Source organism: Piliocolobus tephrosceles, chromosome 18 (assembly GCF_002776525.5).
Source record: "Piliocolobus tephrosceles isolate RC106 chromosome 18, ASM277652v3, whole genome shotgun sequence".
NCBI lineage: Eukaryota > Metazoa > Chordata > Mammalia > Primates > Cercopithecidae > Piliocolobus > Piliocolobus tephrosceles.
In genome coordinates, this window is record NC_045451.1 from 72,446,346 (window position 1) to 72,469,464 (window position 23,119).

The 23,119-nt window shown below is 51.4% G+C and overlaps 1 protein-coding gene across 1 annotated transcript; it reads left to right on the forward strand.

Annotated features, from left to right (window-relative positions):
- Positions 1-1,879: 1,879 nt before the first annotated feature.
- Positions 1,880-23,073, forward strand: CIDEA (cell death inducing DFFA like effector a). Its single transcript, XM_026455987.2, has 5 exons — positions 1,880-1,934; positions 8,654-8,798; positions 10,123-10,269; positions 19,606-19,787; positions 22,610-23,073. The coding sequence occupies exons 1-5, from the start codon at positions 1,897-1,899 to the stop codon at positions 22,755-22,757; spliced, it is 660 nt and encodes a 219-aa protein (XP_026311772.1). The 5' UTR covers positions 1,880-1,896; the 3' UTR covers positions 22,758-23,073.
- The last annotated feature ends 46 nt before the right edge of the window (positions 23,074-23,119 follow it).

Below are 23,119 nucleotides of genomic sequence, written 5' to 3' on the forward strand. Positions count from 1 at the left end.
ACTGCACTCCAGCCCGGGCGACAGAGCGAGACTCCGTCTCAAAAAAACAACCAAAAAAAAAAAAAAGAAGTGACAATGTCACTGTGGTTATGAATGAGAATGAGATCATGTCCTTGTTTCTTCAGAGATGCAAGCTGAAGGAATTAATTTGGAGGGGTTCAAATAAAAATAGAGATAAGTAACAGAAATATGTCAAAATGTTAACAGTGGTTGAATCCAGGGGCTGGGTGTAAGTGTGCCCATTGTACTGTTCTCATATCTATGTACATATATATGTGTGTGTATATATGTGTATATTTTTTTCTTTAGAGAGGAGGTTTCACTCTGTTGCCCATGTTGGAGTGAGTGGCATGATGACAGCTCACTGCAACCTCAAACTCCTGGGCTCAGGTGATCCTCCCTCCTCAGCCTCCTGAGTAGCTGGCACTACAGGTGCTTGCCGTCATGCTTGGGTAATTATTATTATTGTGTAGAGAAGCTAGTCTCACTGTGTTGCCCAGGCTGGTCTCAAACTCCTGGTTTCAAGCCGTCCTCCTGCTTTAGCCTCCCAAAATGCTGGGATGACAGATATAAGCCACCACCCTCAGGCCCTGTTCTTTCTATATGTATCTGTATATTTAGAAAATGAACTTTTTCGCAATAAAAAGATTGGCGGTAAGTTGACCTGAATTGATTGGACCCATTTTCTCATCGATCCAATGGGGGCTGTGAGAGGGCGGGGCAGAGAATGGCCTCCCAAGGCTGTGTCTGGCCCAGTGCCTCTGGGGTAACCGCCCCTGTGAGCCCGGGGCTGGGGGTTCCCAGCAGGCGGAGTCCTGGACTCCACACAGTCCTGCAAGTCACGAGTCTTGCCGATCACTTTCCGAGAGCCAGCGAGGAAGAGGGGCAGGCACAGGGTCAGGTCTACAGAGATGAGGCTCAAACCCGGAGGGGTCCGGGGGAGCCGGCGGGGCTCCCGCGGCAGCTCCAGAAACGCAGTTCCCAGGCGCCAGTCGGCAGCTGGGCACGAGACGATGGCACGAGACGATGGCACGAGACGATGTCCGAACAAGCCTCCAACCCAGAAAGTGACCCTCTTACTGCCGGAGCCCACCCCGCAGCACCGAGCCCAGCTCTTCAGTTCTGCAGCGAGGGGTTCCGGGGACCCCGTGACTCCCCGCCGTCCTGGGCGGCCTCGGAGGCCCCAACTGCATCTTGTGATGGGAACACCCGCGAGCGCGGGGATTCCCCAGCCCCAGCGAGATTCGCTCTTCGCCTCCGCCCTCTGCCCAGGTCCGTCCGCGCAGCTCAAACCAGTTCATGCCGTGCAGGCTCCTTCCCTCCCGCCCTGCACCCCCTTCTGTCCCCAGATGCTGCAGACGTGGCCGTGACAGCCGCGCAGCGGGCGGGAGCCCCGGCGCCCCGAGGCCCTGCAGGGAACCAGCCGCTCGCTGCGCCCGGGGCTGGGCTCCGGGGGGCTCCGGCGCTGCGGGCAAGCGGCGCTCACGCCCGTGTCCTCGCTCGCCCCACCCGTGGCCTGGGTTTAAAATCCACGCACGCGTCTTTCCGCGGCCACAGCGACGCGGCCGGGATGGGTGATGACCCAACTGCGCCGACCCCTAGAAGTGCCCGACAGGCCGACACGTGACCCAAGACACCCGCGGAGCCTCCGGGCTTCCCAGGGCCCCGGTACCGCCCGCGGCAGCGAAGGACACGCGGCTCCAGGCGGCAGGAGCCGGGGGCCCCCGCGGGCGTCCAGAGCGCGAAGCCGCGATCCCGGGCGGTGGAGAGCCGGTGCCAACGTCCGCCCCTGCGCCCGTCGGGCATTCGCCGGGCGGCCGGGCGAGGGCGGGGCCGCCGCACTTTAAGAGACGGTGCAGGCAGCGAGGCCCCCAGGCCGGCGAGGGGACCCGCGCCATGGAGACCGCCCGGGACTGCGCAGGAGCCCTCATCAGGCGAGTGCCCGCGCCCCGCGCCCCCGCGCCCACGCGCCTCCAGCCGCCTCGCCCACGCGCCCCGCGCCCCCGCGCCTCCAGCCGCCTCGCGTTCCGTCCCGCACACTCCCCTGGGCCCCCCCCGTGGGCCCCGCGCCCCCCCCACCCCCCCCCCCCCCGCCCCGCGCCTCCTCACCCTCTCGCAGGTACCGGGTGTGGCTCTCGCGAGCTGCGCGGGCGTCCGCAGACCGGTGACCGCTGACCGGTGGCTGCATCTCCGGCCGCTGCTGCGCCCGCGGGCGCACAAGAGGGTCCGGTCCCAGGAACCCGAGCGCGGCCTCCGCGGCGCCTGGAGATCGCAGCGGGGCTGGCGCGGGGGAGGCCCAGGCTTGGCCCCTCCTGGAAGCGCGGGCTCCGGTCTCCGAGGAGCGGCCCGAGCGGCCGCGGAGCCCGCCAGGGTGGCGGTGCCGGGGGAAGGGCTCGTGCCGCCGGCGGGTGCGAGGGCGGAGACGCTGCCGGGGCAGCAGCGGGACCAGGGCCGGGTGGAGCCCGCGGAGTCTTCCCTGCGCTTCGCGCCCGCTCGGGGCGGAACAGGCAGCGCGGGCTGGTTCCCTGCTTGGGTTCGCCGTCGTCTCCCAGCAGGGCCACGCCAGGTCCTGGTAAAATGCTCCGTCGTTCCGTGGCAGCAACTGTGACGTCGAGGTCTGAGCGCGAGACCGAGTTGCTCTGAAGCTCAGGTTCCTGCAAAAAGGCTGGAGAAGCGCTGGCGGGCGCGCAGGTGCAGGCGCTCGGCGTTCAGCGCGCCGGACCCCGGTGGGTGCCGCGCGGCGGGCGGAGCCTACACGGGTGAAAGGCAGCGGTGCGGCCCCAACACGCCAGCGAGGAGCTTCCGATCCCGGTTCTCACATGGGCGCTGCTGCAGACACTGCAGGTTACAGGCCTCTTTCTCTTTCACAGCAAGCCCACAGGACGCGTCTGGGCGGTGGCGGGGGAGCGAGAAACTCCGGCTTCGTGTGTGGTCATCAACACGCTTAGGCCTAAAGGTCAGGGCCCTGTTTCTCCTGCGTTCTTCCAGCACCATCCAGCCCACAGTCCCACTTCCAGGAGGGGAGGACTCAGCAGTCTGGATGCCTCCTTCCAACCACCTACCCAGTGAATCCACAACGCACCGATGTTTCCCCGGTGCAGGTGCACGAGGGAAGGAGGTGTGGGCTGACTCCGCACTAACCAATCCTGGGTGGCCTCTGAGCAGGATTCAGGCTGAGCCTGTTTCTGCCTCTGACTATTACAACAACTCATCAAAATCCAAAATGCATCTGTATGGGGTCTCCGGGAGGTCAAGTGTGAAGTGGAAGTGACTCGCTGACGAGCTGTTAACAAATGAAACATTGGGAAACCCTGAGTCTCCTAGGACTCATTCCTTCTAGCTTGGCTCCTCCCAGGAGTGACTTCACCTGTGAGGGATGAACGGTTGCTGCAGTTCTTTGAAATCCACCTGCTTCCAGGCTGAAGCTTTGAAATCCACCTGCTTCCAGGCTGCTTCCACTGTCATTCTGTGAAATCTGTTTCCAAACTAAACTGGAAGAAAACAATCTGTAATTCTTGTTGAAGAGAAGACGCTTTTTCTTCCCTGCCCTTTTCTAAAACCCTGTCCCGGCAAAAGAGCCAGAGGCCAGGTCCTAACACGTTTGCTAACTGTGCTCTTGCTGGATTTCTGCCTCCTCTCAGGGTTCCTTAATTTAAACCAGGTCCGGGATATCATAACTCTGTCTTTATCAGTAACTACATTTTGCCAAGGAAAGAGCTTAATCGATGTGCACAACTGCTAAAAATCAGGTACTTGTAGTCAGTGGTGAAACCTTAACCCAACAATCTGTTAGTCAGCTGGAATCATTAGAGGCCTCGGTCCTGAGGAGAGCAGCCTGAGGTGTCACAGCAAAGCTCCAGACATCAAGGAGGTCCACGTGCAGGTTGATGGTCACAGACAAAGTCTGCTCTGTTCATGTGTCCTGCCAGTGATAACATTCCTGCTAAACGCTGAAGTTGTTATGAAGCTGATACGTTATAAACCTCGTGTGAAATGGCTGCTTTCATAGCCATCCAGCACATCTTTCCTTTCCTTGAACAAGGAACTCTAGGTTTGGTGCTGCTATTTCAGTACAAATTTCACCACAGTCTTCTTAGTGACATTAGTAAGGAATTAAGTTTGCTGCAAGTGAATCTCATCTTTCTGCTTCTTGAATCTGAATTCTTATTTTAAGGAAGGTGCAAAGTGTCCAAAGACTTCATCGTCATGTATTGAAAACTTGATAACGTCAAGCCTTTTTAGGGAGCTTGCAAAGAACTGAGCCATGAGCCAGGCAGTCCTTGTCGGGGCGAGTTCATCTGGGGGCAGGTGTGCTCCCACCTGTGTATGTCACATCCAAGAGCCCTAGGGGAGCCGGGCAGCACGAAGCCTCATCGAGGCAGCACTCGCTTCTCTGCCTCCTGCCATTGACCCCACCACCCTCTGACGCTGTCCCTACAGCTCAGGGACTCTTCTCCAGGCCTGTGGAGCAGTTTCCCAGCCCTCCCTTCCTTCTCTGCGTGGCTGTGCTCGACCTCACACTTCCCTGCTTGGCATTGCCTGCCGCTCTTGGCTTGGCGACAGTGCTTGGTTGGCTTCTGTCCTACTCCTGTGAACTGCTGCTTCCTCCCACGGTGGGTGCCTCCTTTTCTTCCTAACGATGAGACGCAGGGTTCCCTTAGCCATCACTGCCGCCCGAATATTCCCGGGCACCATCTTACACAACCTGTACTGCTGCCCCTCACCGGTGACACCAAAACATTTCGCTTTGACGAAGACCTTAATCCTGGCCCTTTTCCTCCACAGGTGGCATATAAAGAGAGCTTTTTAATTCTCTGTGCAGCTCAGGTTTGTTTTACTGGAGAAGCGTTCAGGTCTGTCAGTCTGTGGCTTGTTGGTGTATTTCACACACTTTTGGAAGTTGGCGGCCTCGCCTCCCTCAGGGCGGAATGCAAAGCCTTCCCTTCCTGCCTGTTCCTGGAAGACGTGCCGTTTCACAGCGTTCTATGAAGTCTGACTTTTCCTCTCTGGATTTCTCTGAAACAGCCTATTTCCTTAAACAGCCTGTTCCTTATATCTTCCCTGTTAGAGGGTTATTTCCCTTTCCGTGTCCTGTGGTTGTCTGCCACCACTTTCACGGGAATTGGGAGCGGCCGTTCTCACATGTGGTGTGTCTAAACGCAGGATCCTAGGGCTGCTCAGTGGCCCTGCTTTTAGGCACGGTGCTGATGCCCAGTGATAGAGATGACTCGACTGAGCGGGCTGGAGGTGAGTTGGGTGGAGACGGTGGCTTGTTCACGTAGCAACAGATTCGGTACCTGTAGGCCTGGCGTGCAGAACATCTCATTTAACCACTTTCTGTGTTACATATGACATGGTCTTGATTTTACATAATTTGACTCAGAAATCACTCACCTTCCTCTTTGACAAGAAGGTGGGGGTGAATTTCCTGTCCTCAGTGCCCCCACCAGCCTTTCCTCCAGCAATGACCCAGCTCTTGGTTGGGAAATACTACAGGTGAGAACAATAGGTGATTTTTCGCTGACGGTGGCGATCTTGAGGGCAGGTGAAGGCAGGGAGAACCAGAAATGGTTCCAGCTCTTATCTTGTCAGACAGGTAAAGACGGCCGGAACTTGGAATTCATCATTTGGGCCAGGTCACTGGAGCACAGGTGCTTACGAAGGCGTGAGCACGTTCGTCCAATGAGGAAATGCAGGGCCAGGGCTAACTAGGTCACAGCTGCGCCTTTGATCACTGGGGCTGCATCTGGCATTGGAAGACACGGACCATGTTCTCTCATTTCTGTGATTTTGGCCTAGCATCTTTAAGCCAGTAAATAGATGGTGTGCTGATAGGTTCTGCGTGAAAGTAGGAAATGCACGGCCAGACCCCGTGAGACAGATGCTAGAAGCCTTGTGCAAGACTGCAGTGACTTCCTGTATTGGGGGCGAAGACAGGGTGTTTCTTGCTGCTGAGGCCGGGCCCTTCTCTCCTGTGGGAGCCGCCTCGTCTGGCCAGGTGCCCACTGCTGGGTGGAAGCTAGAGCTGGGCTCCGACTCTGGTCTCGCCTTTGCTGCCCTGACTACCGGCTTCCTGCTTTCCCCAGGCCTAGGTTTCACTGTGTGTAAGGTGGATCCCAAGGAGTGCTGAGGCAAGGCGCTAGCTCTCACACACGAAGGTTTGGCATCCAGTGCGCTAGGGCCTTTCTCTCTCCTTGTGGGGACTTCAGCTCGTTTAAGTCTCAGCTGCCGTGATGAGGTGGAGGCGACTCCAGGGTTCTGAATGTGAAATGTAACACGGCCCGTCCTCGCCGCCCTCTACCCCCGGTCACCAGGGGTGAGTGTGTGCGAGAATTCTCCGTGGTGTCAGCACAGCAGTGTTGTTCATGGCATTGTGTAACTGAGAACCCTGCGTCACTCTCTTAATCGAGGTGACAGTTCAGAAGCCGTGTGCCAGTCCTGGGGCCGTGTTGGGGCACAGCCCGGCTGGGCGAGGCTCTGATTGACTTGGTGGGCCCCGGCAACGGTGTGTAGGTCATTCTGACAGGTCCGGAACCCCAACCCAGCACATTTCCCTGGGGCTTGCCTCATTGAAAACAAATTGTGGCCGGGCGCAGTGGCTCAAGCCTGTGATCCCAGCGCTTTGGGAGGCTGAGACGGACAGATCACGAGGTCAGGAGATCGAGACCATCCTGGCTAACACGGCGAAACCCCGTCTCTACTAAAAAATACAAAAAAACTAGCCGGGCGAGGTGGCGGTGCCTGTAGTCCCAGCTACCCAGAGGCTGAGGCAGGAGAATGGCGTGAACCCGGGAGGCGGAGCTTGCAGCGAGCTGAGATCCGGCCACAGCACTCCAGCCTGGGCGACAGAGCGAGACTCCGTCTCAAAACAAACAAACAAACAAATGGTGTAGCAACTTTGTCTACCCAAAAGGGAAAGGCGTGGAGGGCATGAGCTCAAAGCGCTGCTGTGCTTTCAGCCGTAGAGTAGCTCTTCCTGAGGACACTCTGCATAGATGTTTATTGCTTGAGATTTGAAGTTCAGAGGATGGAAAAAACAAACTACTCCCCCAACCAAAAAAAGTCTTGGCTTTGGACAGATCTGGGATCAGGTTCTATCTTTTTCGCTTATCAACTGGCGGACTTTGAGAAGCCTCAGTTTTCTCATCCGTGAAGTGGGGCAATAGGTTGTGAGGATAATTTGTTAATCTTAATTAATATTGAACTAATGGGCATGGTAGCTCACACCTGTAATCCCAGCACTTTGAGAGGCCAAGGCGGGCGGATCACTTGAAGTCAGGAGTTCGAGACAAGCCTGAACAACATGGTGAAAACCCTTTCTTTACTAAAAATACAAAAGTTAGCCAGGCATGGTAGCAGACACTTGTAACGCCAGCTACTCAGGAGCCTGAGGCAGAAGAATTGCTTGAACCTGGGAAGCAGAGGCTATAGTGAGCCCAGATTGTGTCACTGCACTCCAGCCTGGGCAACGGAGCGAGACTCTGTCTCCAAAAACAAACAAACAAAAATGAACTAACATTAACAAGAGCTGAAATTGCTAACACGCTGCTGGCCATGGCAAGTGCTCAGGTGCCAGCAGTTATGAGGCCCTGATGTCATCCTGGCCAAGGATACTCCAGACCAAATTCTCGCCAATGACCTTGGTCTGGTTCTACACTGGCGCTTTGTTGGTGAAGCACCTGGAGAAAGCACAAACACTCATTATCCTGAAGAGCCTGAAACTGGGATCAAGCTGGTAGCGTGAACTCAACAAGGCGATTTTTGAGAGCCAGCTTCTTACTCTACTGTCAGGTTTTTTGTCTGTTTTTTGTTCCTTTGTTTGTTTTAGAGACAGTGTCACCCTTTTGCCCACACTGAAGTGCAGTGGTGTAATCACAGCTCACTGTGGCCCCAGTCTAGGGCTCGAGCAATCACCTCGCCTCAGCCTCCTAAGTAGCTAGGACTACAGGCATGCACCACCATGCCTGGGCAACAGAGCAAGACCCTGTATCTAAAAGGAAAAAAAAAGGTAAATGTTTGAATTAATTCTTTGATAAATGAGGACTTACTCCAAAGTGTCCTGTGATGTGAGCCCTGTGGGTCTTTTCTTTCTTGTGATTCCAGCCACAGTTCTAAGAGTGGTTCTGCTGTTCTTGGTTCATCCTAAGTTGATTTCAGAAACTTCATTGATTGCTATAGTGACCAATATCACACTTTTGAATTGATTTCTGGCTCACCCTTACTGTATAAACATGTAGCTGTGTGCACGTGTGTGAGAGTCCTGAATCTCTAACTCTGTGTAACTGCTTCATGGCCACTAGAAATCATTCTTTTGGAATTTTTAAATCTCTAAAACCCATCCATATTTGCAGAATATAATTTTCATTTCTTGTTTGAGTCGAATTCCCTAACCATTCCTTCTCAAAGAGTGTCGGCAAGGACTTTGGATGTTCTAGTAAAATAGGAATAAAGATGGTTGTATTCTTGGCTTGATGAGTTACTTGTTTCTTCTTTGGAATGATGTGTACATGTGTATATATGATTTTTAGTAATCCCAACCACTGAATTGCTTTATTTTAGATGCAAATATTAAAAATGCATTATTTTTATGTACTTTCACACTTCTCCTGAGAGACTCTTTTTAAAAAGTTTTACTTTTCACCTCCATTTTCAGGCCCCTGACATTTATGGGATCACAGACTAAGCGAGTCCTGCTCAGCCCGCTCATGCAGCCAGCTCGGCCTTTCCGGGTCTCCAGCCATGACAGGAGCAGCCGGCGTGGGGTGATGGCAAGCAGCCTGCAGGAGCTCATCAGCAAGGTGCTGCTGAGCACACACCTCTCCCCCAGTCCACAGGGGTGCCTGCACTCACACAGGGCCATGGTCTTGGGCTCTAAGCCAGAGCCAGCACAGAAAGGTCAAGAAAAGCTGCATCTCACCAGGAGGAAACGGGGAGAGAAACTGGGAATGACTGCTGGTGGTTATGGAATTTCTTTTTCTTTTTCTGTTTTTTGAGACAGGGTCTTGCCATACTGCCCAGGCTGGCCTCAAACTCCTGGGCGTAAGTGATCCTCCCACCTCAGCCTCCCAAGTGCCTGCCAGTTTCTCTCTTGGGTGGTGAAAGTGCCGTAAAATTGATTGTGGTGACGGTGGTCCAACTCTGTGAGCGTACCAAAACCAAGGCTCTGTGTACTTTAAATGAGTGGATCGTACGACATGTGAATTATATATCAGTAAAGCCGGTTTTAAAAGGGGAGGAAAAGAAAGAAGGAGAAACAGCAACTGAAACTCATCAGACCTTCTCTTGGCCTCAGAGACTCTGAGAGTAAAGGTTAGATATAAATGATCAAGGCGAACATTGTATCTCTGTACCATAAAACATTGAGGTACAGAGCCAAAACATTAAAACAGTCGCTCATGGAGAATGTCACTTTGTTTCTTTGACAAGGGAGGATGCAGGAATGGAGCCGACTTTGGAAGTCTGGGTTGAGTTGTAAAGGCCGGGATCTAGAACAGTGTCCTAGACCACCAAATAAGGAAGAATCCCAGCCTCTGAGAGAAGCGTAACTCAGACTCAGGCACCCATGGAAACGAGAAACAAGCATCCAACACGCAGTCTCTTTAGCAAGAGAGATGCTCAGCTATGCACACGAGGCTGTGGCTCTTACAGCAGCAAACATGCAGGAGTTTTGTTTTCATTCATCTAAGTAAATAGGTAATCTTAGAAATTACAAAAATTATTTAATGTAATCATTATCTCATGTATCTTAAGAAGACAGATCCATTAAAAATCTTAACTTCCTGGCCGCATGCAGTGGCATGTACCTGTAGCCCCAGCCACTCTGGAGGCTGTGGCAGGAAGATCGCTTGAGCCCAGGAGTTCGAGGCCATGATGCACTGTGGTTGTGTCTGTGAACAGTCACTGCACTCCAGCCTGGGCGGCATAGTGGGTCCGCATCTTAAAAAGAGCATTCTTCACTTCCCTGCTTCCTAGCAAAGACTGAGTCATAGACACAAGTCAAGGTTACCTTTACCATTAAAATTTTATCAGAATCAGCCAACAGTTCTGAAAACTGTAACTTAATAAACGTCATTGGATGGTCACATGGCTTCACTCCATTTCTCTGATGCGTTGCCCACCTAGACTCTGGATGCCCTGGTCATCACCACTGGACTGGTCACTCTGGTGCTGGAGGAAGATGGCACCGTGGTGGACACAGAAGAGTTCTTTCAGACCTTGGCAGACAACACGCATTTCATGATCTTGGAAAAAGGACAGAAGTGGATGCTGGTAAGCAAAAACACTGTCACCCAAACAGCTACTCGGTAGATATTTTACCTACAAAAGTTCATGCCCTACTTGGCTGCTGACTTGTCCACATTCTTTTTTTTTTTTTTTTTTAGATGGAGTCTCGCTCGGTTGCCCAGGCTGGAGCGCAGTGGCATGATCTCGGATCACTGCAAGTTCCGCATCCTGGGTTCACGCCATTCTCCTGCCTCAGCCTCCTAAGTAGCTGGGACTACAGGCACCCGCCACCATGACCAGCTAATTTTTTGTATTTTTACTAGAGGCGGGGTTTCACGGTGTTAGCCAGGATGGTCTCGATCTCCTGACCTCATGATCTGCCCACCTTGGCCTCTCAAAGTGCTGGGATTACAGGCGTGAGCCACCGCACCCGGCCAACTTGTCCACTTTCTAAATATGCACTTTGTTATTCACCTAACAACTGGATCCACTGCCTTCAAAGGAATTCTTACAAGTGTTTCTAGGAAACTTAGTCTCTCTGTGAACTGAGGCTATTTGACATAAAGCAAATAATTCCAAGGAACAGGTTTTGGCCAGTGAGTAGCTACAGATCCTGTAAAATGCACAGAATTGACTTGGCAGCTCTTCACCATCTCTGTTCTTAGAAGGCTAGAAAAGTAAACACCGTCAAGGAAGTTAGGGAGGGGGTGTGTGTGCATGTGTGCGCGTGTGTGAGTACAGAGATTTAGAAAAGTAAAGAGACAGAATGAAGACTTCGGTCTCTGGGAAAACTATAGATAATATGGCTCAGAAAACTTTCTCAGTATAAAACGCCTAAAAATGTAAAGCACAAGATCAAAATATATCTTCGTATAATAAACTGATCTCCAAGAAAGAGAGATCCTCAGTGGTTAACATTTTGTGAGGCCAGCATCCAGAGAGGAACATGAACACTGAAGCGGGCAGCTCCCCGGGCGTCTCCTCTGGGGTTCCCCCACCTGTGAGCACCCACTGACCTCAGGGACAGATGCTGGGAGGACAGAGACAGCCCCCAGCTGACGCAAAGTCGGGGGTGAGATTTGAGGGTCTGCATAAAGCCCAAGATCTTAGAGCTCTCTCCTGGGAGTTTGGGCCACAGGCTGCCCTCATGAGGGTTCAGGCATTGCTGAGTCCCAAACCCCTAAGCTGAGAGTTCGGTTTTCAGAGATCTGGGGGAGCAGCGTCAATGAAGGGCTTTGCTCATTGGATTCTCTTTGCTGCAGCCCCATTTCCAGGGTGGATGTGCCCCAGGTAACCAGCAGGAGCTCAGGCAGTTCCCTTGGGATGAACGTCCATCCTGGCCTCAAAGAGTTCTCATTCCTAACGTTCTCCCGATGCAAGTTCACAGTCAAAACACAGAACGTAAGGACTCAGGCACCACATTCACGAGAGTAAGCAGAAGCAGTCAAGTCAGGCCTGCCAGGACGGCAGATGTTGGAATCATCAGATCCAGCGTATGAAATTAGTGTACTGAAAATGCTCACCTAAGGCTAAATTTGACTGACTAAATAAATAAATAAAATGCTCAAAGAAACTTTAAAAATAATCTAAAGTAAGAATAGCCAGGAATTGAAGACAAGCCTAGGCAACATAGCAAAACCCCAATCTCTACCAAAAAAAAAAAAAATTTAAGGATTAGCTGGACAAGGTGGTACACACCTGAAGTCCTAGCTACGCAGGAGGCTGAGGCGGGAGGATCACTTGAGCCCGGGAGTTGGATGCTGCAATGAACTATGATCGCACCACTGCACTCCAGCCTGAGAGACAGAGCAAGACCCTATCTCCAAAAACATAAAAAATAAGAAAATACCAGCCTGGGCAACATGGCAAAATTCCATCTCTACCAAAAAATACAAATATGAGCCTGGCATAGTGTGCATGCTTGTAGTCCCAGCTACTTAGGAGGCTGAGGCGGGAGAATCACTTGCGCCTGGGAGGCCGAGGCTGCAGAAAGTCATGATTGCACCATTGCACTGCAGCCCCAGGAACAGAGGGAGACCCTGTCAAAAAATAAAGGTAAATTAAAAAGGAACAAGAGATAATAAGAACTGACTACACAGATTTGAAATAATCAAATAGAATTTTTGGAAATGAAAAATATAACAACTAAAATCAAGTAAATGGAGACTCAGGTTAGACAGAGCTGAAGGTAACGATAAAAGATCTGAAAGATGTTGCCTGTGACGTAACACAAAGCAGTAGAGGTGGGGAACACGCAGGATGTTAGAGACCAGACTGAAATCTAATCTCTTCCTTTTTGGCATCCTCAGGTAGGGAAGGATTTTTTTTAAAACAAGACACAATGCGCAAGTCTCTCTCTCTCTCTTTTTTTTTTTTTTTCTTCTTTTTCAGACGGAGTCTCACTCTGTTGCCCAGGCTGGAGTGCAGTGGCGCGATCTCGGCTCACTGCAACCTCCACCTCCTGAGTTCAAGTGATTCTTCTGCCTCAGCCCCCAAAGTAGCTGGGACTACAGGTGTGCACCACCACGCCCGGCTAAGTTTTGTATTTTACAAAATTTAGCCTCAGAGACGGGGTTTCACCATGTTGGCCAGGCTGGTCTCGATCTCCTGACTTTGTGATTCACCTGCCTCAGCCTCCCAAAGTTCTGGGATTACAGGCGTGAGCCACCACACTGGGCCAACACAATGCGCAAGTCATTTTTTTAAAAAAAGAAATCAATTCATTTAAGAATATTGTCCATCAAAAGACACTATAAAGGAAGTAAAACAATAAGCCACGAAATGGGGAGAAGGTGTTTTCAACATAACCTGATAAAAGATTAGTATTCAGTAAATGTAAATAACTCATATAAATAAATGATGAAAACAACAAGTAATCCAATTTAAAAATGAGCTAAAGAAGCCACACACGGTGGCTCACACCTGCAGTCCCAGCACTTTGGGAGGCCAAGGCGGGAGGATTGCTTGAGCCCAGGAGTTCAAGACCAGCCTGGGCAACATAGCAAGACTTTGTCTCTACTAAAAATAAAAAAAAATTGGCCAGGCATGGTGGTGCGCACCTGTAGTCCCAGCTACTTGGGAGCTGCAGCAAGAGGACTGCTCGAGCCCAGGAGTTTGAGGTGGCAGTAAGCTGTGATCAAGCCCCTGCATTCCAGCCTGGGCGACGGAGCAAGTTTCAAGATTAAAAAAAAAAAAAAGGAGGGAGCAAGAGAGAGAGACAGGCATCTCCACAATAAACAATGATACCGTTTTTACACCATTAGATGTGGTATTGCCAGACTTCTTGATTTTTTTATTTTTAAGATACAGGGCAACACACTCCTCTACTACGTAGCGCCAACAGCTGCTTAATGCAGCAATATGCTTCATCTCAGAGAGCGAGGCACAGACCATGACCCAGCAGCAGCTTTCCTGGGCATGAACCCGAGACTCCGACACCGCCACGTCAGCAGGTGTGTGTCAGAGCATCCACAGCAGCAGTGCAAGTGGTGAGAGCAAACACTAGAAACAAATCATGTGCCCCTGCAGTACACACGTGTGCCCAACAGCGTACTTCCAAGTAAATAGACACAAATAAACTATAATGTGGTCCCTGAACAGAATGCTCTTCAGCTGTGGAAATGCGTGAAGTTCAGCTACAAGCATCCATGAGGTTACACATCAGCTATGCTGAGCAAAAGATCACAGGATAATACAGTAACAAGGCGTCCTCAAACTTTATCTCAGGACCTCCTTACGCTCCTAAAAATTAATGAGGACACCAAACAGCCTTGGCATGATCTCGGCTCACTGCAACCTCCGCCTCCTAGGCTCAGGCAATTCTTGTGCCTCAGCCTCCCAAGTAGCTAGGGTCACAAGCGAGCCACTACCACGCCCGGCTAATTTTTGTATTTTTAGTAGAGACAGAGTTTCACCATGTTTTCCAGGCTGATCTTGAACTTCTGATCTCAAGGGATCCACCCGCCTCGACCTCCCAAAGTGCTGGGATTACAGGTGTGAGCCACCACACCCAGCTTGTATCAATAAACTCTGCAGACATCTGCCAATCAGAGGTTCTGAGCTCCAGAGACTTTGTCCCTTGGGGGACATTTGTTAATGTCTGAAGACATGTTAGGCTGTTGCGTCTAGTGGGTAGAGATCAGAGATGCTGCCAAACATCCTACAATGCACAAGACAACCCCGACAGCAAAGACTGCTCCAGCCTCCAGTGTCAGCAGTGTCAAGGTCGAGAAACTATAAGCTATAGATAGATATAGATATTCCCAGCACTCAAAATTGTTTTGTGTTTGTTTGTTTTTTGAGACGGAGTCTCACTCTGTTGCCCAGGCTGGAATGCAATGGCATGATCTTGGCTCACTGCAACCTCCGCCTGCTGGCTTCAAGGGATCCTCCTGCCCCAACCTCCTGAGTAGCTGGGATTACAAGCACCTGCCACCATGCCCAGCTTTTTTTTTTTTTTTTTTTTCATTTTTAGTAGAGACGGGGTTTTGTCATGTTGGCCAGGCTGGTCTCGAACTCCTGACCTTAGGTGATCCACCTGCCTCGGCCTCCCAAAGTGCTGGGATTATAGGCATGAGCCACCCCCCCCAGTGGTTTTGTTTTGTTTTTCATTTGTTTGCTTTTTTCTACCATGCTTAGATCGGAAGAAAGTCTTGCTCTGTCGCCCAGGCTGGAGTGCAGCTCACTGCTACCTGGACCTCCTGGGCTCAAGTAATCCTCCCACCTCAGCCTCCCAAGTAGCTGGGACTACAGGCATGTGCCACCGTGCCCGGCTGATTTTTGTATCTTTTTGTAGAGACAGAGTTTTGCCATGCTGACCAGGCTGGCTTCAAACTCCTGGTTTTAAGCTCCTGAGCTCTAGCGATCCACCACCTCTGCCTCCCACAGTGCTGGGATTACAGGTGTGAGCCACCACGCCCAGCCGATATTCAAAATGTAAACTGTTTGGAAGTTACTAATGAGCGTATTTTTTGAAAGAAATTAAAATTCAGAAATTTTAAAATATGTATTAATTCATTAAAAGTAATAACCCAATACAGATTAACTAAACTCACATTGTTTCTTTTCTTTTCTTTTTTTTTTTTTAGATAGAGTCTTGCTCTGTCACCAAGGCTGGAGTGTAGTGGTGCGATCTCAGCTCACTGCAACCTCCGCCTCCCAGGTTCAAGCGATTCTCCTGCCTCAGCCTCCCAAGTAGCTGGGATTACAGGCGCCCACCACCACGCCGGGCTAATTTTTGTATTTTTAGTAGAGATGGGGTTTCACCATGTTGGCCAGGCTGGTCTCAAACTCCTGACCTGGTGATCTGCCTGCCTTGGCCTCCCAAAGTGCTGGGATTACAGGCATGAGCCACCGCGACCATCCACCAGGTTAACTTAACTCACATATTTTTATGAAAAGTGACTATTTTCCAAAACAAAAATCTTGAGAAATCACATTTTTTACATTTTCATAAATTAATGTCTAGCTTAGTAAAAAATTCTTATATCTGCTTCTTTCTATTCACTCTGTTGTAACATCTTGTTTTGATGGAAGTATGGAGAAAATCCATCCTGACACAGATATACAGCTGGGAAAGGAGGAGGATTTTAATAGTCTATTCAGATAATTGAGGGTATTCTTTTTTTATATTGTGCCAGAACTCACCAAATCATGGTTTCAGAATAGTTGTTTTCAGAAAGGTCAGCTGCAGCGTGTAATCTGAAGGTGCACCAGTGACGCTGGCCTCCTCTGTTACAGTGAATCCATTGGTCTGTGTTGCATTTTGAATGGACCTTTTTCCTGGGGATGATTTTGTAACAGTAAGGCGCTGGTCATTGAGAAAAACTGATTCATTGAGTTATGTTCCAACTGTGCTGTGGAAACAGCACTTCTTGTGAGAACAAAGAAGGCAAACTGCATCTTACTGTTTATTATGGCCTCTCTCTCTCTTTTTATTTATTATTATTTATTATTTATTGATTGATTGTGACAGGGTCTTACTCTGTCACCCAGGCTGCAGTGCAGTGGCATTATCTTGGTTCACTGCAGCCCTGACCTCCTGGGCTCAAGTGATCCTGCCATCTCATCCTCCCAAGTAATTGGGACTACCCATGCATGCCACCACACCCAGCTAAATTCTTGTATTTTTTGTAGAGATGGGGTTTCACCATGTTGCCCAGGCTAATCTTGAACTCCTGGACTCAAGTGAGCCACCTGCCTTAGCCTCCCAAAATGTTGGGATTACAGGCATAAAGCACCGTGCTTGGCCCAGTTTTGACCTCTCAGTCCCTTGATAGGGCCTCAGGATTCCTGGGTGTCTCCAGATTACACTTTGATAAACTCCACATCAAATCATGTACAGATAATTCAAAAATATGCAAAAATAACAATGTAATGTTTGAGATACACATGTGCTGAAAATAGAGAAAAGTAAGGGCAAAATGCATGGCATAAAAACCTTGAGAGGAGGGGAGATGTAGGAGGTAGATAGGGTCTCTAAGGAATGGCAGTGTGTAGGTTTCATTTTATGTCTTTCTGTTCCTTACTTCTACATATATTATACATATACATGTATTATACATACACACACACACACACACACACACACACACACAAAACCTCACAATTTTCCTGACTGGGAAAGAAACCACAGACGAATTATAAAAACATAATATTTAGAATAAAATGTCATCTTTAATGTAGATGAGGGCTGGGCGCACTGGCTCACACCTGTAATCCCAGCACTTTGGGAGGCCGAGGCGGGTAGATCACGAGGTCAGGAGTTCAAGACCAGCCTGGCCAACATGGTGAAACCCCTACTAAAAATACAAAAATTAGCCTGGTGCGGTGGCAGGCACCTGTAATCCCAGCTACTTGGGAGGCTGAGGCAGATAATTTCTTGAACCCGGGAGGTGGAGGTGCAGTGAGCTGAGATAGCACCACTGCACTCCAGCCTGGGCGACAGAGCAAGACTTCATCTCACCAAAAAAAAAAAAAAAAAAAAGCAGGTGCGGAGATTATGACTGTAGATAAAACCATTAATTGTGGGGTGAATTAGATAAATCTTTCAAAGCAAATATTGGTCTGCATGACTTTTTGCTTGAGAAAAGTGTAGCAAAAAAATAATGCCCCCACAGACACCCCTGTTTGTTTTCTTTTCTTTTTCTTTCATTTTTTTTTTTTTTTTTTTGGGGACAGAATTTCGCTCCTGTTGCCCAGGATGGAGTGCAATGGCGCGATCTGGGCTCACTGCAACTTCCACCTCCAGGGTTCAAGCGATTCTCCTGCCTCGGCCTCCCAAGTAGCTGGGATTACAGGCGCCCGCGACCACCTCGGCTAATTTTTGTATTATCAGTGGAGACGGGGTTTCACCATGTTGGCCAGGCTGGTCACAAACTCCTACCCTCAGGGGATCCACCCACCTCGGCCTCCCAAAGTGCTGAGATTACAGGCGCCTGGACGGACGCCGCTGTCTTAACCCGTGGCTGAGGGTTTAAGTGAAGGCTGTTGGGGTGGGTGGATTTGTTCTGGATCATCTGGGAGGGGCCGAAGTCCTCACAAGGGTCCTTATGAGAGGGAGGCAGGTGAGCATGGGGGTCAGAGGCAGAGGAGGCGGCGGGATGTGGGGTACCCACCAAGGCAGGCGCCCGAGAAGCCGGGCAAAGCAAGGGGCCGGGCCTGCCCTGCAGCCCCGGGGCGTCCCTGCGCCCTGGCTTTGACTCCAGTATTGGTGGGTGGGTTTCTTTTTTTTTTTGTATTTTTTTTTTTTTTGAGACGGAGTCTCGCTCTATCACCTGGGCTGGAGTGCAGTGGCCGGATCTCAGCTCACTGCAAGCTCCGCCCCCCGGGTTCCCGCCATTCTCCTGCCTCAGCCTCCTGAGTAGCTGGGACTACAGGCGCCGCCACCTCGCCCGGCTAGTTTTGTATTTTTTAGTAGAGACGGGGTTTCACCGTGTTAGCCAGGATGGTCTCGATCTCCTGACCTCGTGATCCGCCCGTCTCGGCCTCCCAAAGTGCTGGGATGACAGGCTTGAGCCACCGCGCCCGGCTGGTGGGTGGGTTTCACGCCACTGAGGTTCTGGTCATTCGTTACAAAGCAGCAGGAGATGGGAACAGCGGGTTTTGTTTTTCTAAAGGAGTCACTCGGCTAACAGGGCGGAGTTGGTGGTGGGCGCTGGGAACCCAGCCGCAGGGCAGGGCGGTGGGGGCGGTGCGACGCCGCGGGTGTAGATGCCACCGCCGGCCACACGCTCCAGGGGGCTTGCGGCCCCCGTTTCGGCTCAGCCACCTTCCCTGGCTCCCAGTCACCTGCAGGCCTTTCTGGGCAAAGCCAGCTTAGGCTGAGACCGGAGCGCCGGAGCGGGGAGCCGCCGGCAGGTGTCTCGCGCCGCCGTCCCAGCGCCCTCCCGGGCGAGGCCACCGCGGATCCCCGGCGGGAGGGCGTCATCATTTTAAGACCACGACTGAAGACATTTAGGGAGAGTAAAATTAAAACTTTCAAAAGTCAGAAAGGGATGTGAGGCCCGGGGAGAGGCGCTGGGTGGGAGGAGAAGCCCCCTGTGATCCCGGGATCCGAGCTTCCCAAACGCGCTTCCCGGCTGAGGGCTCGCGGGCGCCCCCGAGAGGCCGCTGAGAGAAAACAGCCTCAGCTTTGATTTTTTTTTTTTTTTAATTGGGGTTTTTTTTGGGGTTTGTTTGTTTTTGTTTTTCTAGTGGCGGTGGTGGTGGGTTTCTTGTTTCTTTGTTTGGGTTTTTTGTTTGTTTGTTTGTTTTGAGATGGAGCCTCACTCTGTCGCCCAGGCTGGAGTGCAGTGGCGCGATCTCGGTTCACTGAAACCTCTACCTCCCTGGTTCAAGCGATTCTCCTGCCTCAACCTTCTGAGTAGCTGGGATTACAGGCGCGCACCACCACGCCCGACTAATTTTTGTATTTTTAGTAGAGACGGGGTTTCGCCATGTTGCCAGGCTGGTCTCAAACTCCTGACCTGTAAATGCTGCCTGCTTCTCCATTACCATCACTGCGTTATGGTGATGAGACGAGATTCTCTTGTCACCAGATAACCATGGTGGCCTCCAGGGCATGTCCGTCCCCCCCACTCATGAGAGCACAACTATCCACTGAGCAACGGGGTCCTGAAATCCAGGCCCTGATGCCACACCAGAGTCACCGAGTCCCGGACTGAAGGCAGATTAGGGAGAGACGTCTCGTGGCTAACCGAACACAGTCATAGTGTGTGCAAATGGGTCCTGCTGAAAGCATCTCTCCATCAATTAGCCACGGAGCTGCTCACAGACCTTAAACAGACATATAGGAGAACCTGAAGCTGGTATAAGAGCAGAGTGGTGACGTGGGAGGGTTAGGAAGGCTCCTGAAACCTGCCCCTCCCCCCATTGTCACAGGGCAGCCAGCGCGTCCCCACTTGCTCACCGCCGAAGAGGTCGGGAATAGCAAGAGTCACCTTCGACTTGTACAGGCTGAACCCCAAGGACTTCATCGGCTGTCTTAACGTGAAGGCCACCATGTATGAGATGTACTCCGTGTCCTACGACATCCGGTGCACCGGACTCAAGGGCCTGCTGAGGTAACACACTCCAGGGGTCACCTCCAGGGGTCTGGAGGCTGCACAGGTGCGGCACAGGCAGCGGGTCCCCACCCTGTTCCTCTGTGCTCCCGGGCCGGCTAGCACTGGTAGGGGCACTTGGATTCACGTTGTCTGGAGCAGGTCACCTCTTATCCCACAGGCTCATTTCACACAACAGAAAGTCTCAAGCCAAAACAGATTTGTTTCTTCCAAAGACCATTAACTATTCATTAGAAACAAAAGCTAAATAATAAATATAAAGAGAAACCACATTCATTTTAAGAACTAGAGCCCTTAATTCTGGGTGATGACCACTAAAATCAGAGCCATGGAGGCCGTGCCAGGTTTGTACAGAGCGGCCACCTAGACCCTGGCGAATCACACGCTTCCTGTACTCCTGATAACTTCAGCCTCATCAGGAAGGCGGCACGGGCATGTGTCTTCTCCACATAATGCCAGGGCACCGTCATCCCAAAGACGAGGGCCAGGCTGGCTGCACAGCATCCCAGGAGGGAGAACTTTTAGAAGAGAGATTCCTAATCCAACCATACCCCAGACCTATTCAAACGAATTCCATGTGATCAAAAGGAGCCTTCCTGGGTGTTCCTGCCCCATGACCGGGTGGCACCCCTGCCACTGAGCCTGGGACTGAGAGACACACCAGCAGTCCCTGCTCTAAGGAATCAGCTGTGTGACCTTTCACAGACTCCTTAACTTCTCTGAGCCTTGCTTTTATCTTTAAATGAGAAGGTTGGTCAGGTGTGGTGGCTCACACCTATAATCCCAGCACTTTGGGAGGCCGAGGCTGGCAGATCACTTGAGGACAGGAGTTCGAGACCAGCCTGGCCAACATGGTGAAACCCTGTCTCTACTAAATATACAAAAATTAGCTGGGCGTGGTGGCAGGTGCCTGTAATCCCAGCTACTCAGGAGGCTGAGGCAGGAGAATCACTTAACCCCAGGAGGTGGAGGTTGCAGTGAGCTGAGATCCACCACTGCATTCCAGACTGGGTGACAGAGCAAGACTCTGTCTCAAAAATAAATAAATAAGTAAATAAAAATTAAATAAATAAATAGAATGAGAAGGTTGCTTCCAAGCTCTTTACGATTGCCAAGGCTCTAAATACACCTATGTCTACTCCAGTAAATTGATCGTTGATCCTTAAAGAACTAATCTCTGTGGAGGGAGTGGACCGGAGAGCCGCTGACTGCAGTAGAAAGGTCTTCGAGTTGAAAAGTTTTGCAGTTGCTGCCATTCCAGTGACCCCTGCACATCCCCCTGGACAGGGCCGCCTGTTTCTCTTTGAGGGTGTTGGTTCCGTGCCCTGTGGCCTTGACAACTGCCCTGATCTGCGCTGAGCACAGCAAGGAGGAAATGCCTTCCTCTCAGAGGTCTCCTGGCCCCACCTGAGGTGGGACAGGGTGTGTGGCTTCTCTGTGGCCTCAGTTTCCCATTCAGAGCCATCAGTGGCTGACTCTAAACTACAGTCACTGTCAGAGTGTTGGAGTCTTGACTCCCAGGAGAGCTTCGTTTGTTTTTTCTTTTTGCCGGGATAGGAGAAAAGAGCTTGACACTTGGATTTCAAAAGTGAGGCAAGCAAGAGAATTACAACTGAAATAGGTATAATGAAGAAAGCTAACCTCACCTAAAATTCCACCTCAGCAAAATCTTTCTTCTTCTTCTTCTCTCTTTTTTTTTTTTTTTTTTCTTTTTTGTGACTGAATCTCACTCTGTTGCCCAGGCTGGAGTACAGGGGCGCCATCTTGGCTCACTACAAGCTCCTCCTTTCAAATTCAAGCGATTCCCGTGGCTCAGCCTCCCGAGTAGCTGAGATTACAGGCACGCACCACACACCCAGCTAACTTTTGTATTTTTAGTAGAGACGGGGTTTCACCGTGTTAGCCAGGCAGGTCTCAAACTCCTGGCCTCAGGTGATCCACCCACCTCGCCTCCAAAAGTGCTGAGATTACAGGCATGAACCACGCACCAGGCCCTTTTCCTTTTTTTTTTAAGAAACAGGGTCTCACACTGTCCCCCAGGCTGGAGTGCAGTGGCACAATCATAGCTCACTCCTGCTTCCAACTCCTGGGCTCAAGCGGTCCTCCCACCTCAGCCTCTGAAAGTGCTGGGATTATGGGCGTTGAGCCACCACACCTGGCCACAAAGTCTTTCTTGAAAGACAAGTTCAGCCTTCTTGTTACTAATTTGTATTCTCTGATGGATCTGATGACACTGCAACCAGCCACAGAACTCACAACAGCCCTACAATGGAGGCACCGCCTGCGGGGACCCTGTTGTGGGTGGTGGGAGCAGAGGGCCCTCCTGACGAGACAGCTGCCCAGGCTCGGCTGTCACATCCCCATGGGCTTGGCCACTGCTGAATGTCCTGCTCCTACCTTAGCAAGGGAAGGGGTTTCAGTAGCAGGGTCCCTAGAACAGCCCAGCAGCCAAAGCCCAAGACGCAGCACACCTGTGCAGGTGCAGCCATCTGCTCCGCACAGAGCTTGCCAGCCACTCAACAAGCAGGCCACGCTTCAGCTGGCTCGTGGGAGCCGTGCTTCTTGGGGTGGTCTTAGGCCAGCAGCAGGGGGTCCCCAGGGAGCTCACAGAGACCTGCTCCCAGCCAGACCCACTGCTACGGCAGCTGCATCTGTGCCAGCCTTGGGACACGTGCGCCCTGGCAGTGCTCAGACAGCCACGCTCTAAATGTGAGCCTGGCCTCCGAGTGCCTTTTGGTGGGGGAGTGAAGTATCCACGTCCTGTCTGTTGCTCACTGGCCCCAGATCCCAAACTAAAGCCTCCCGGTCTCCCCCTGTCACAGGAGCCTGCTGCGGTTCCTGTCCTACTCCGCCCAGGTGACGGGACAGTTTCTCGTCTATATGGGCACATACATGCTGCGGGTGCTGGATGACAAGGAAGAGCGACCATCCCTCAGGTCACAAGCCAAGGGCCGGTTCACGTGTGGATAGGGATGCAGGCTGTTGCGGGCTCTTGAGCCAAACACTGGGTTTCATTTGGCTCAATGATGAGTGTTGGAGATGCTTTTATGTTCTGAGCCACATGCACTTGTAGGCACTGGTCACGCCCCTCAGGAGCAGTGCCCGGGAAAGGGTCTGGTGGTACATGAAGTAGGGGCAGTGGGCAGGGTACCCTGGGGGGAGGCATGGAGGGCCCCAGGGGCCATGGGAAGGGACCACGCAGCAGGCGTGCCCAGGAGCAGTGTGCATGTGTCAGAGCCATTTGGTCCGTCATCTCCTGCAATAAACCCATCGCAAGAATGACCTTGTGTATGATACTTCTTGCATCTCCTTTACCTCTCAAAAGAGAGAGA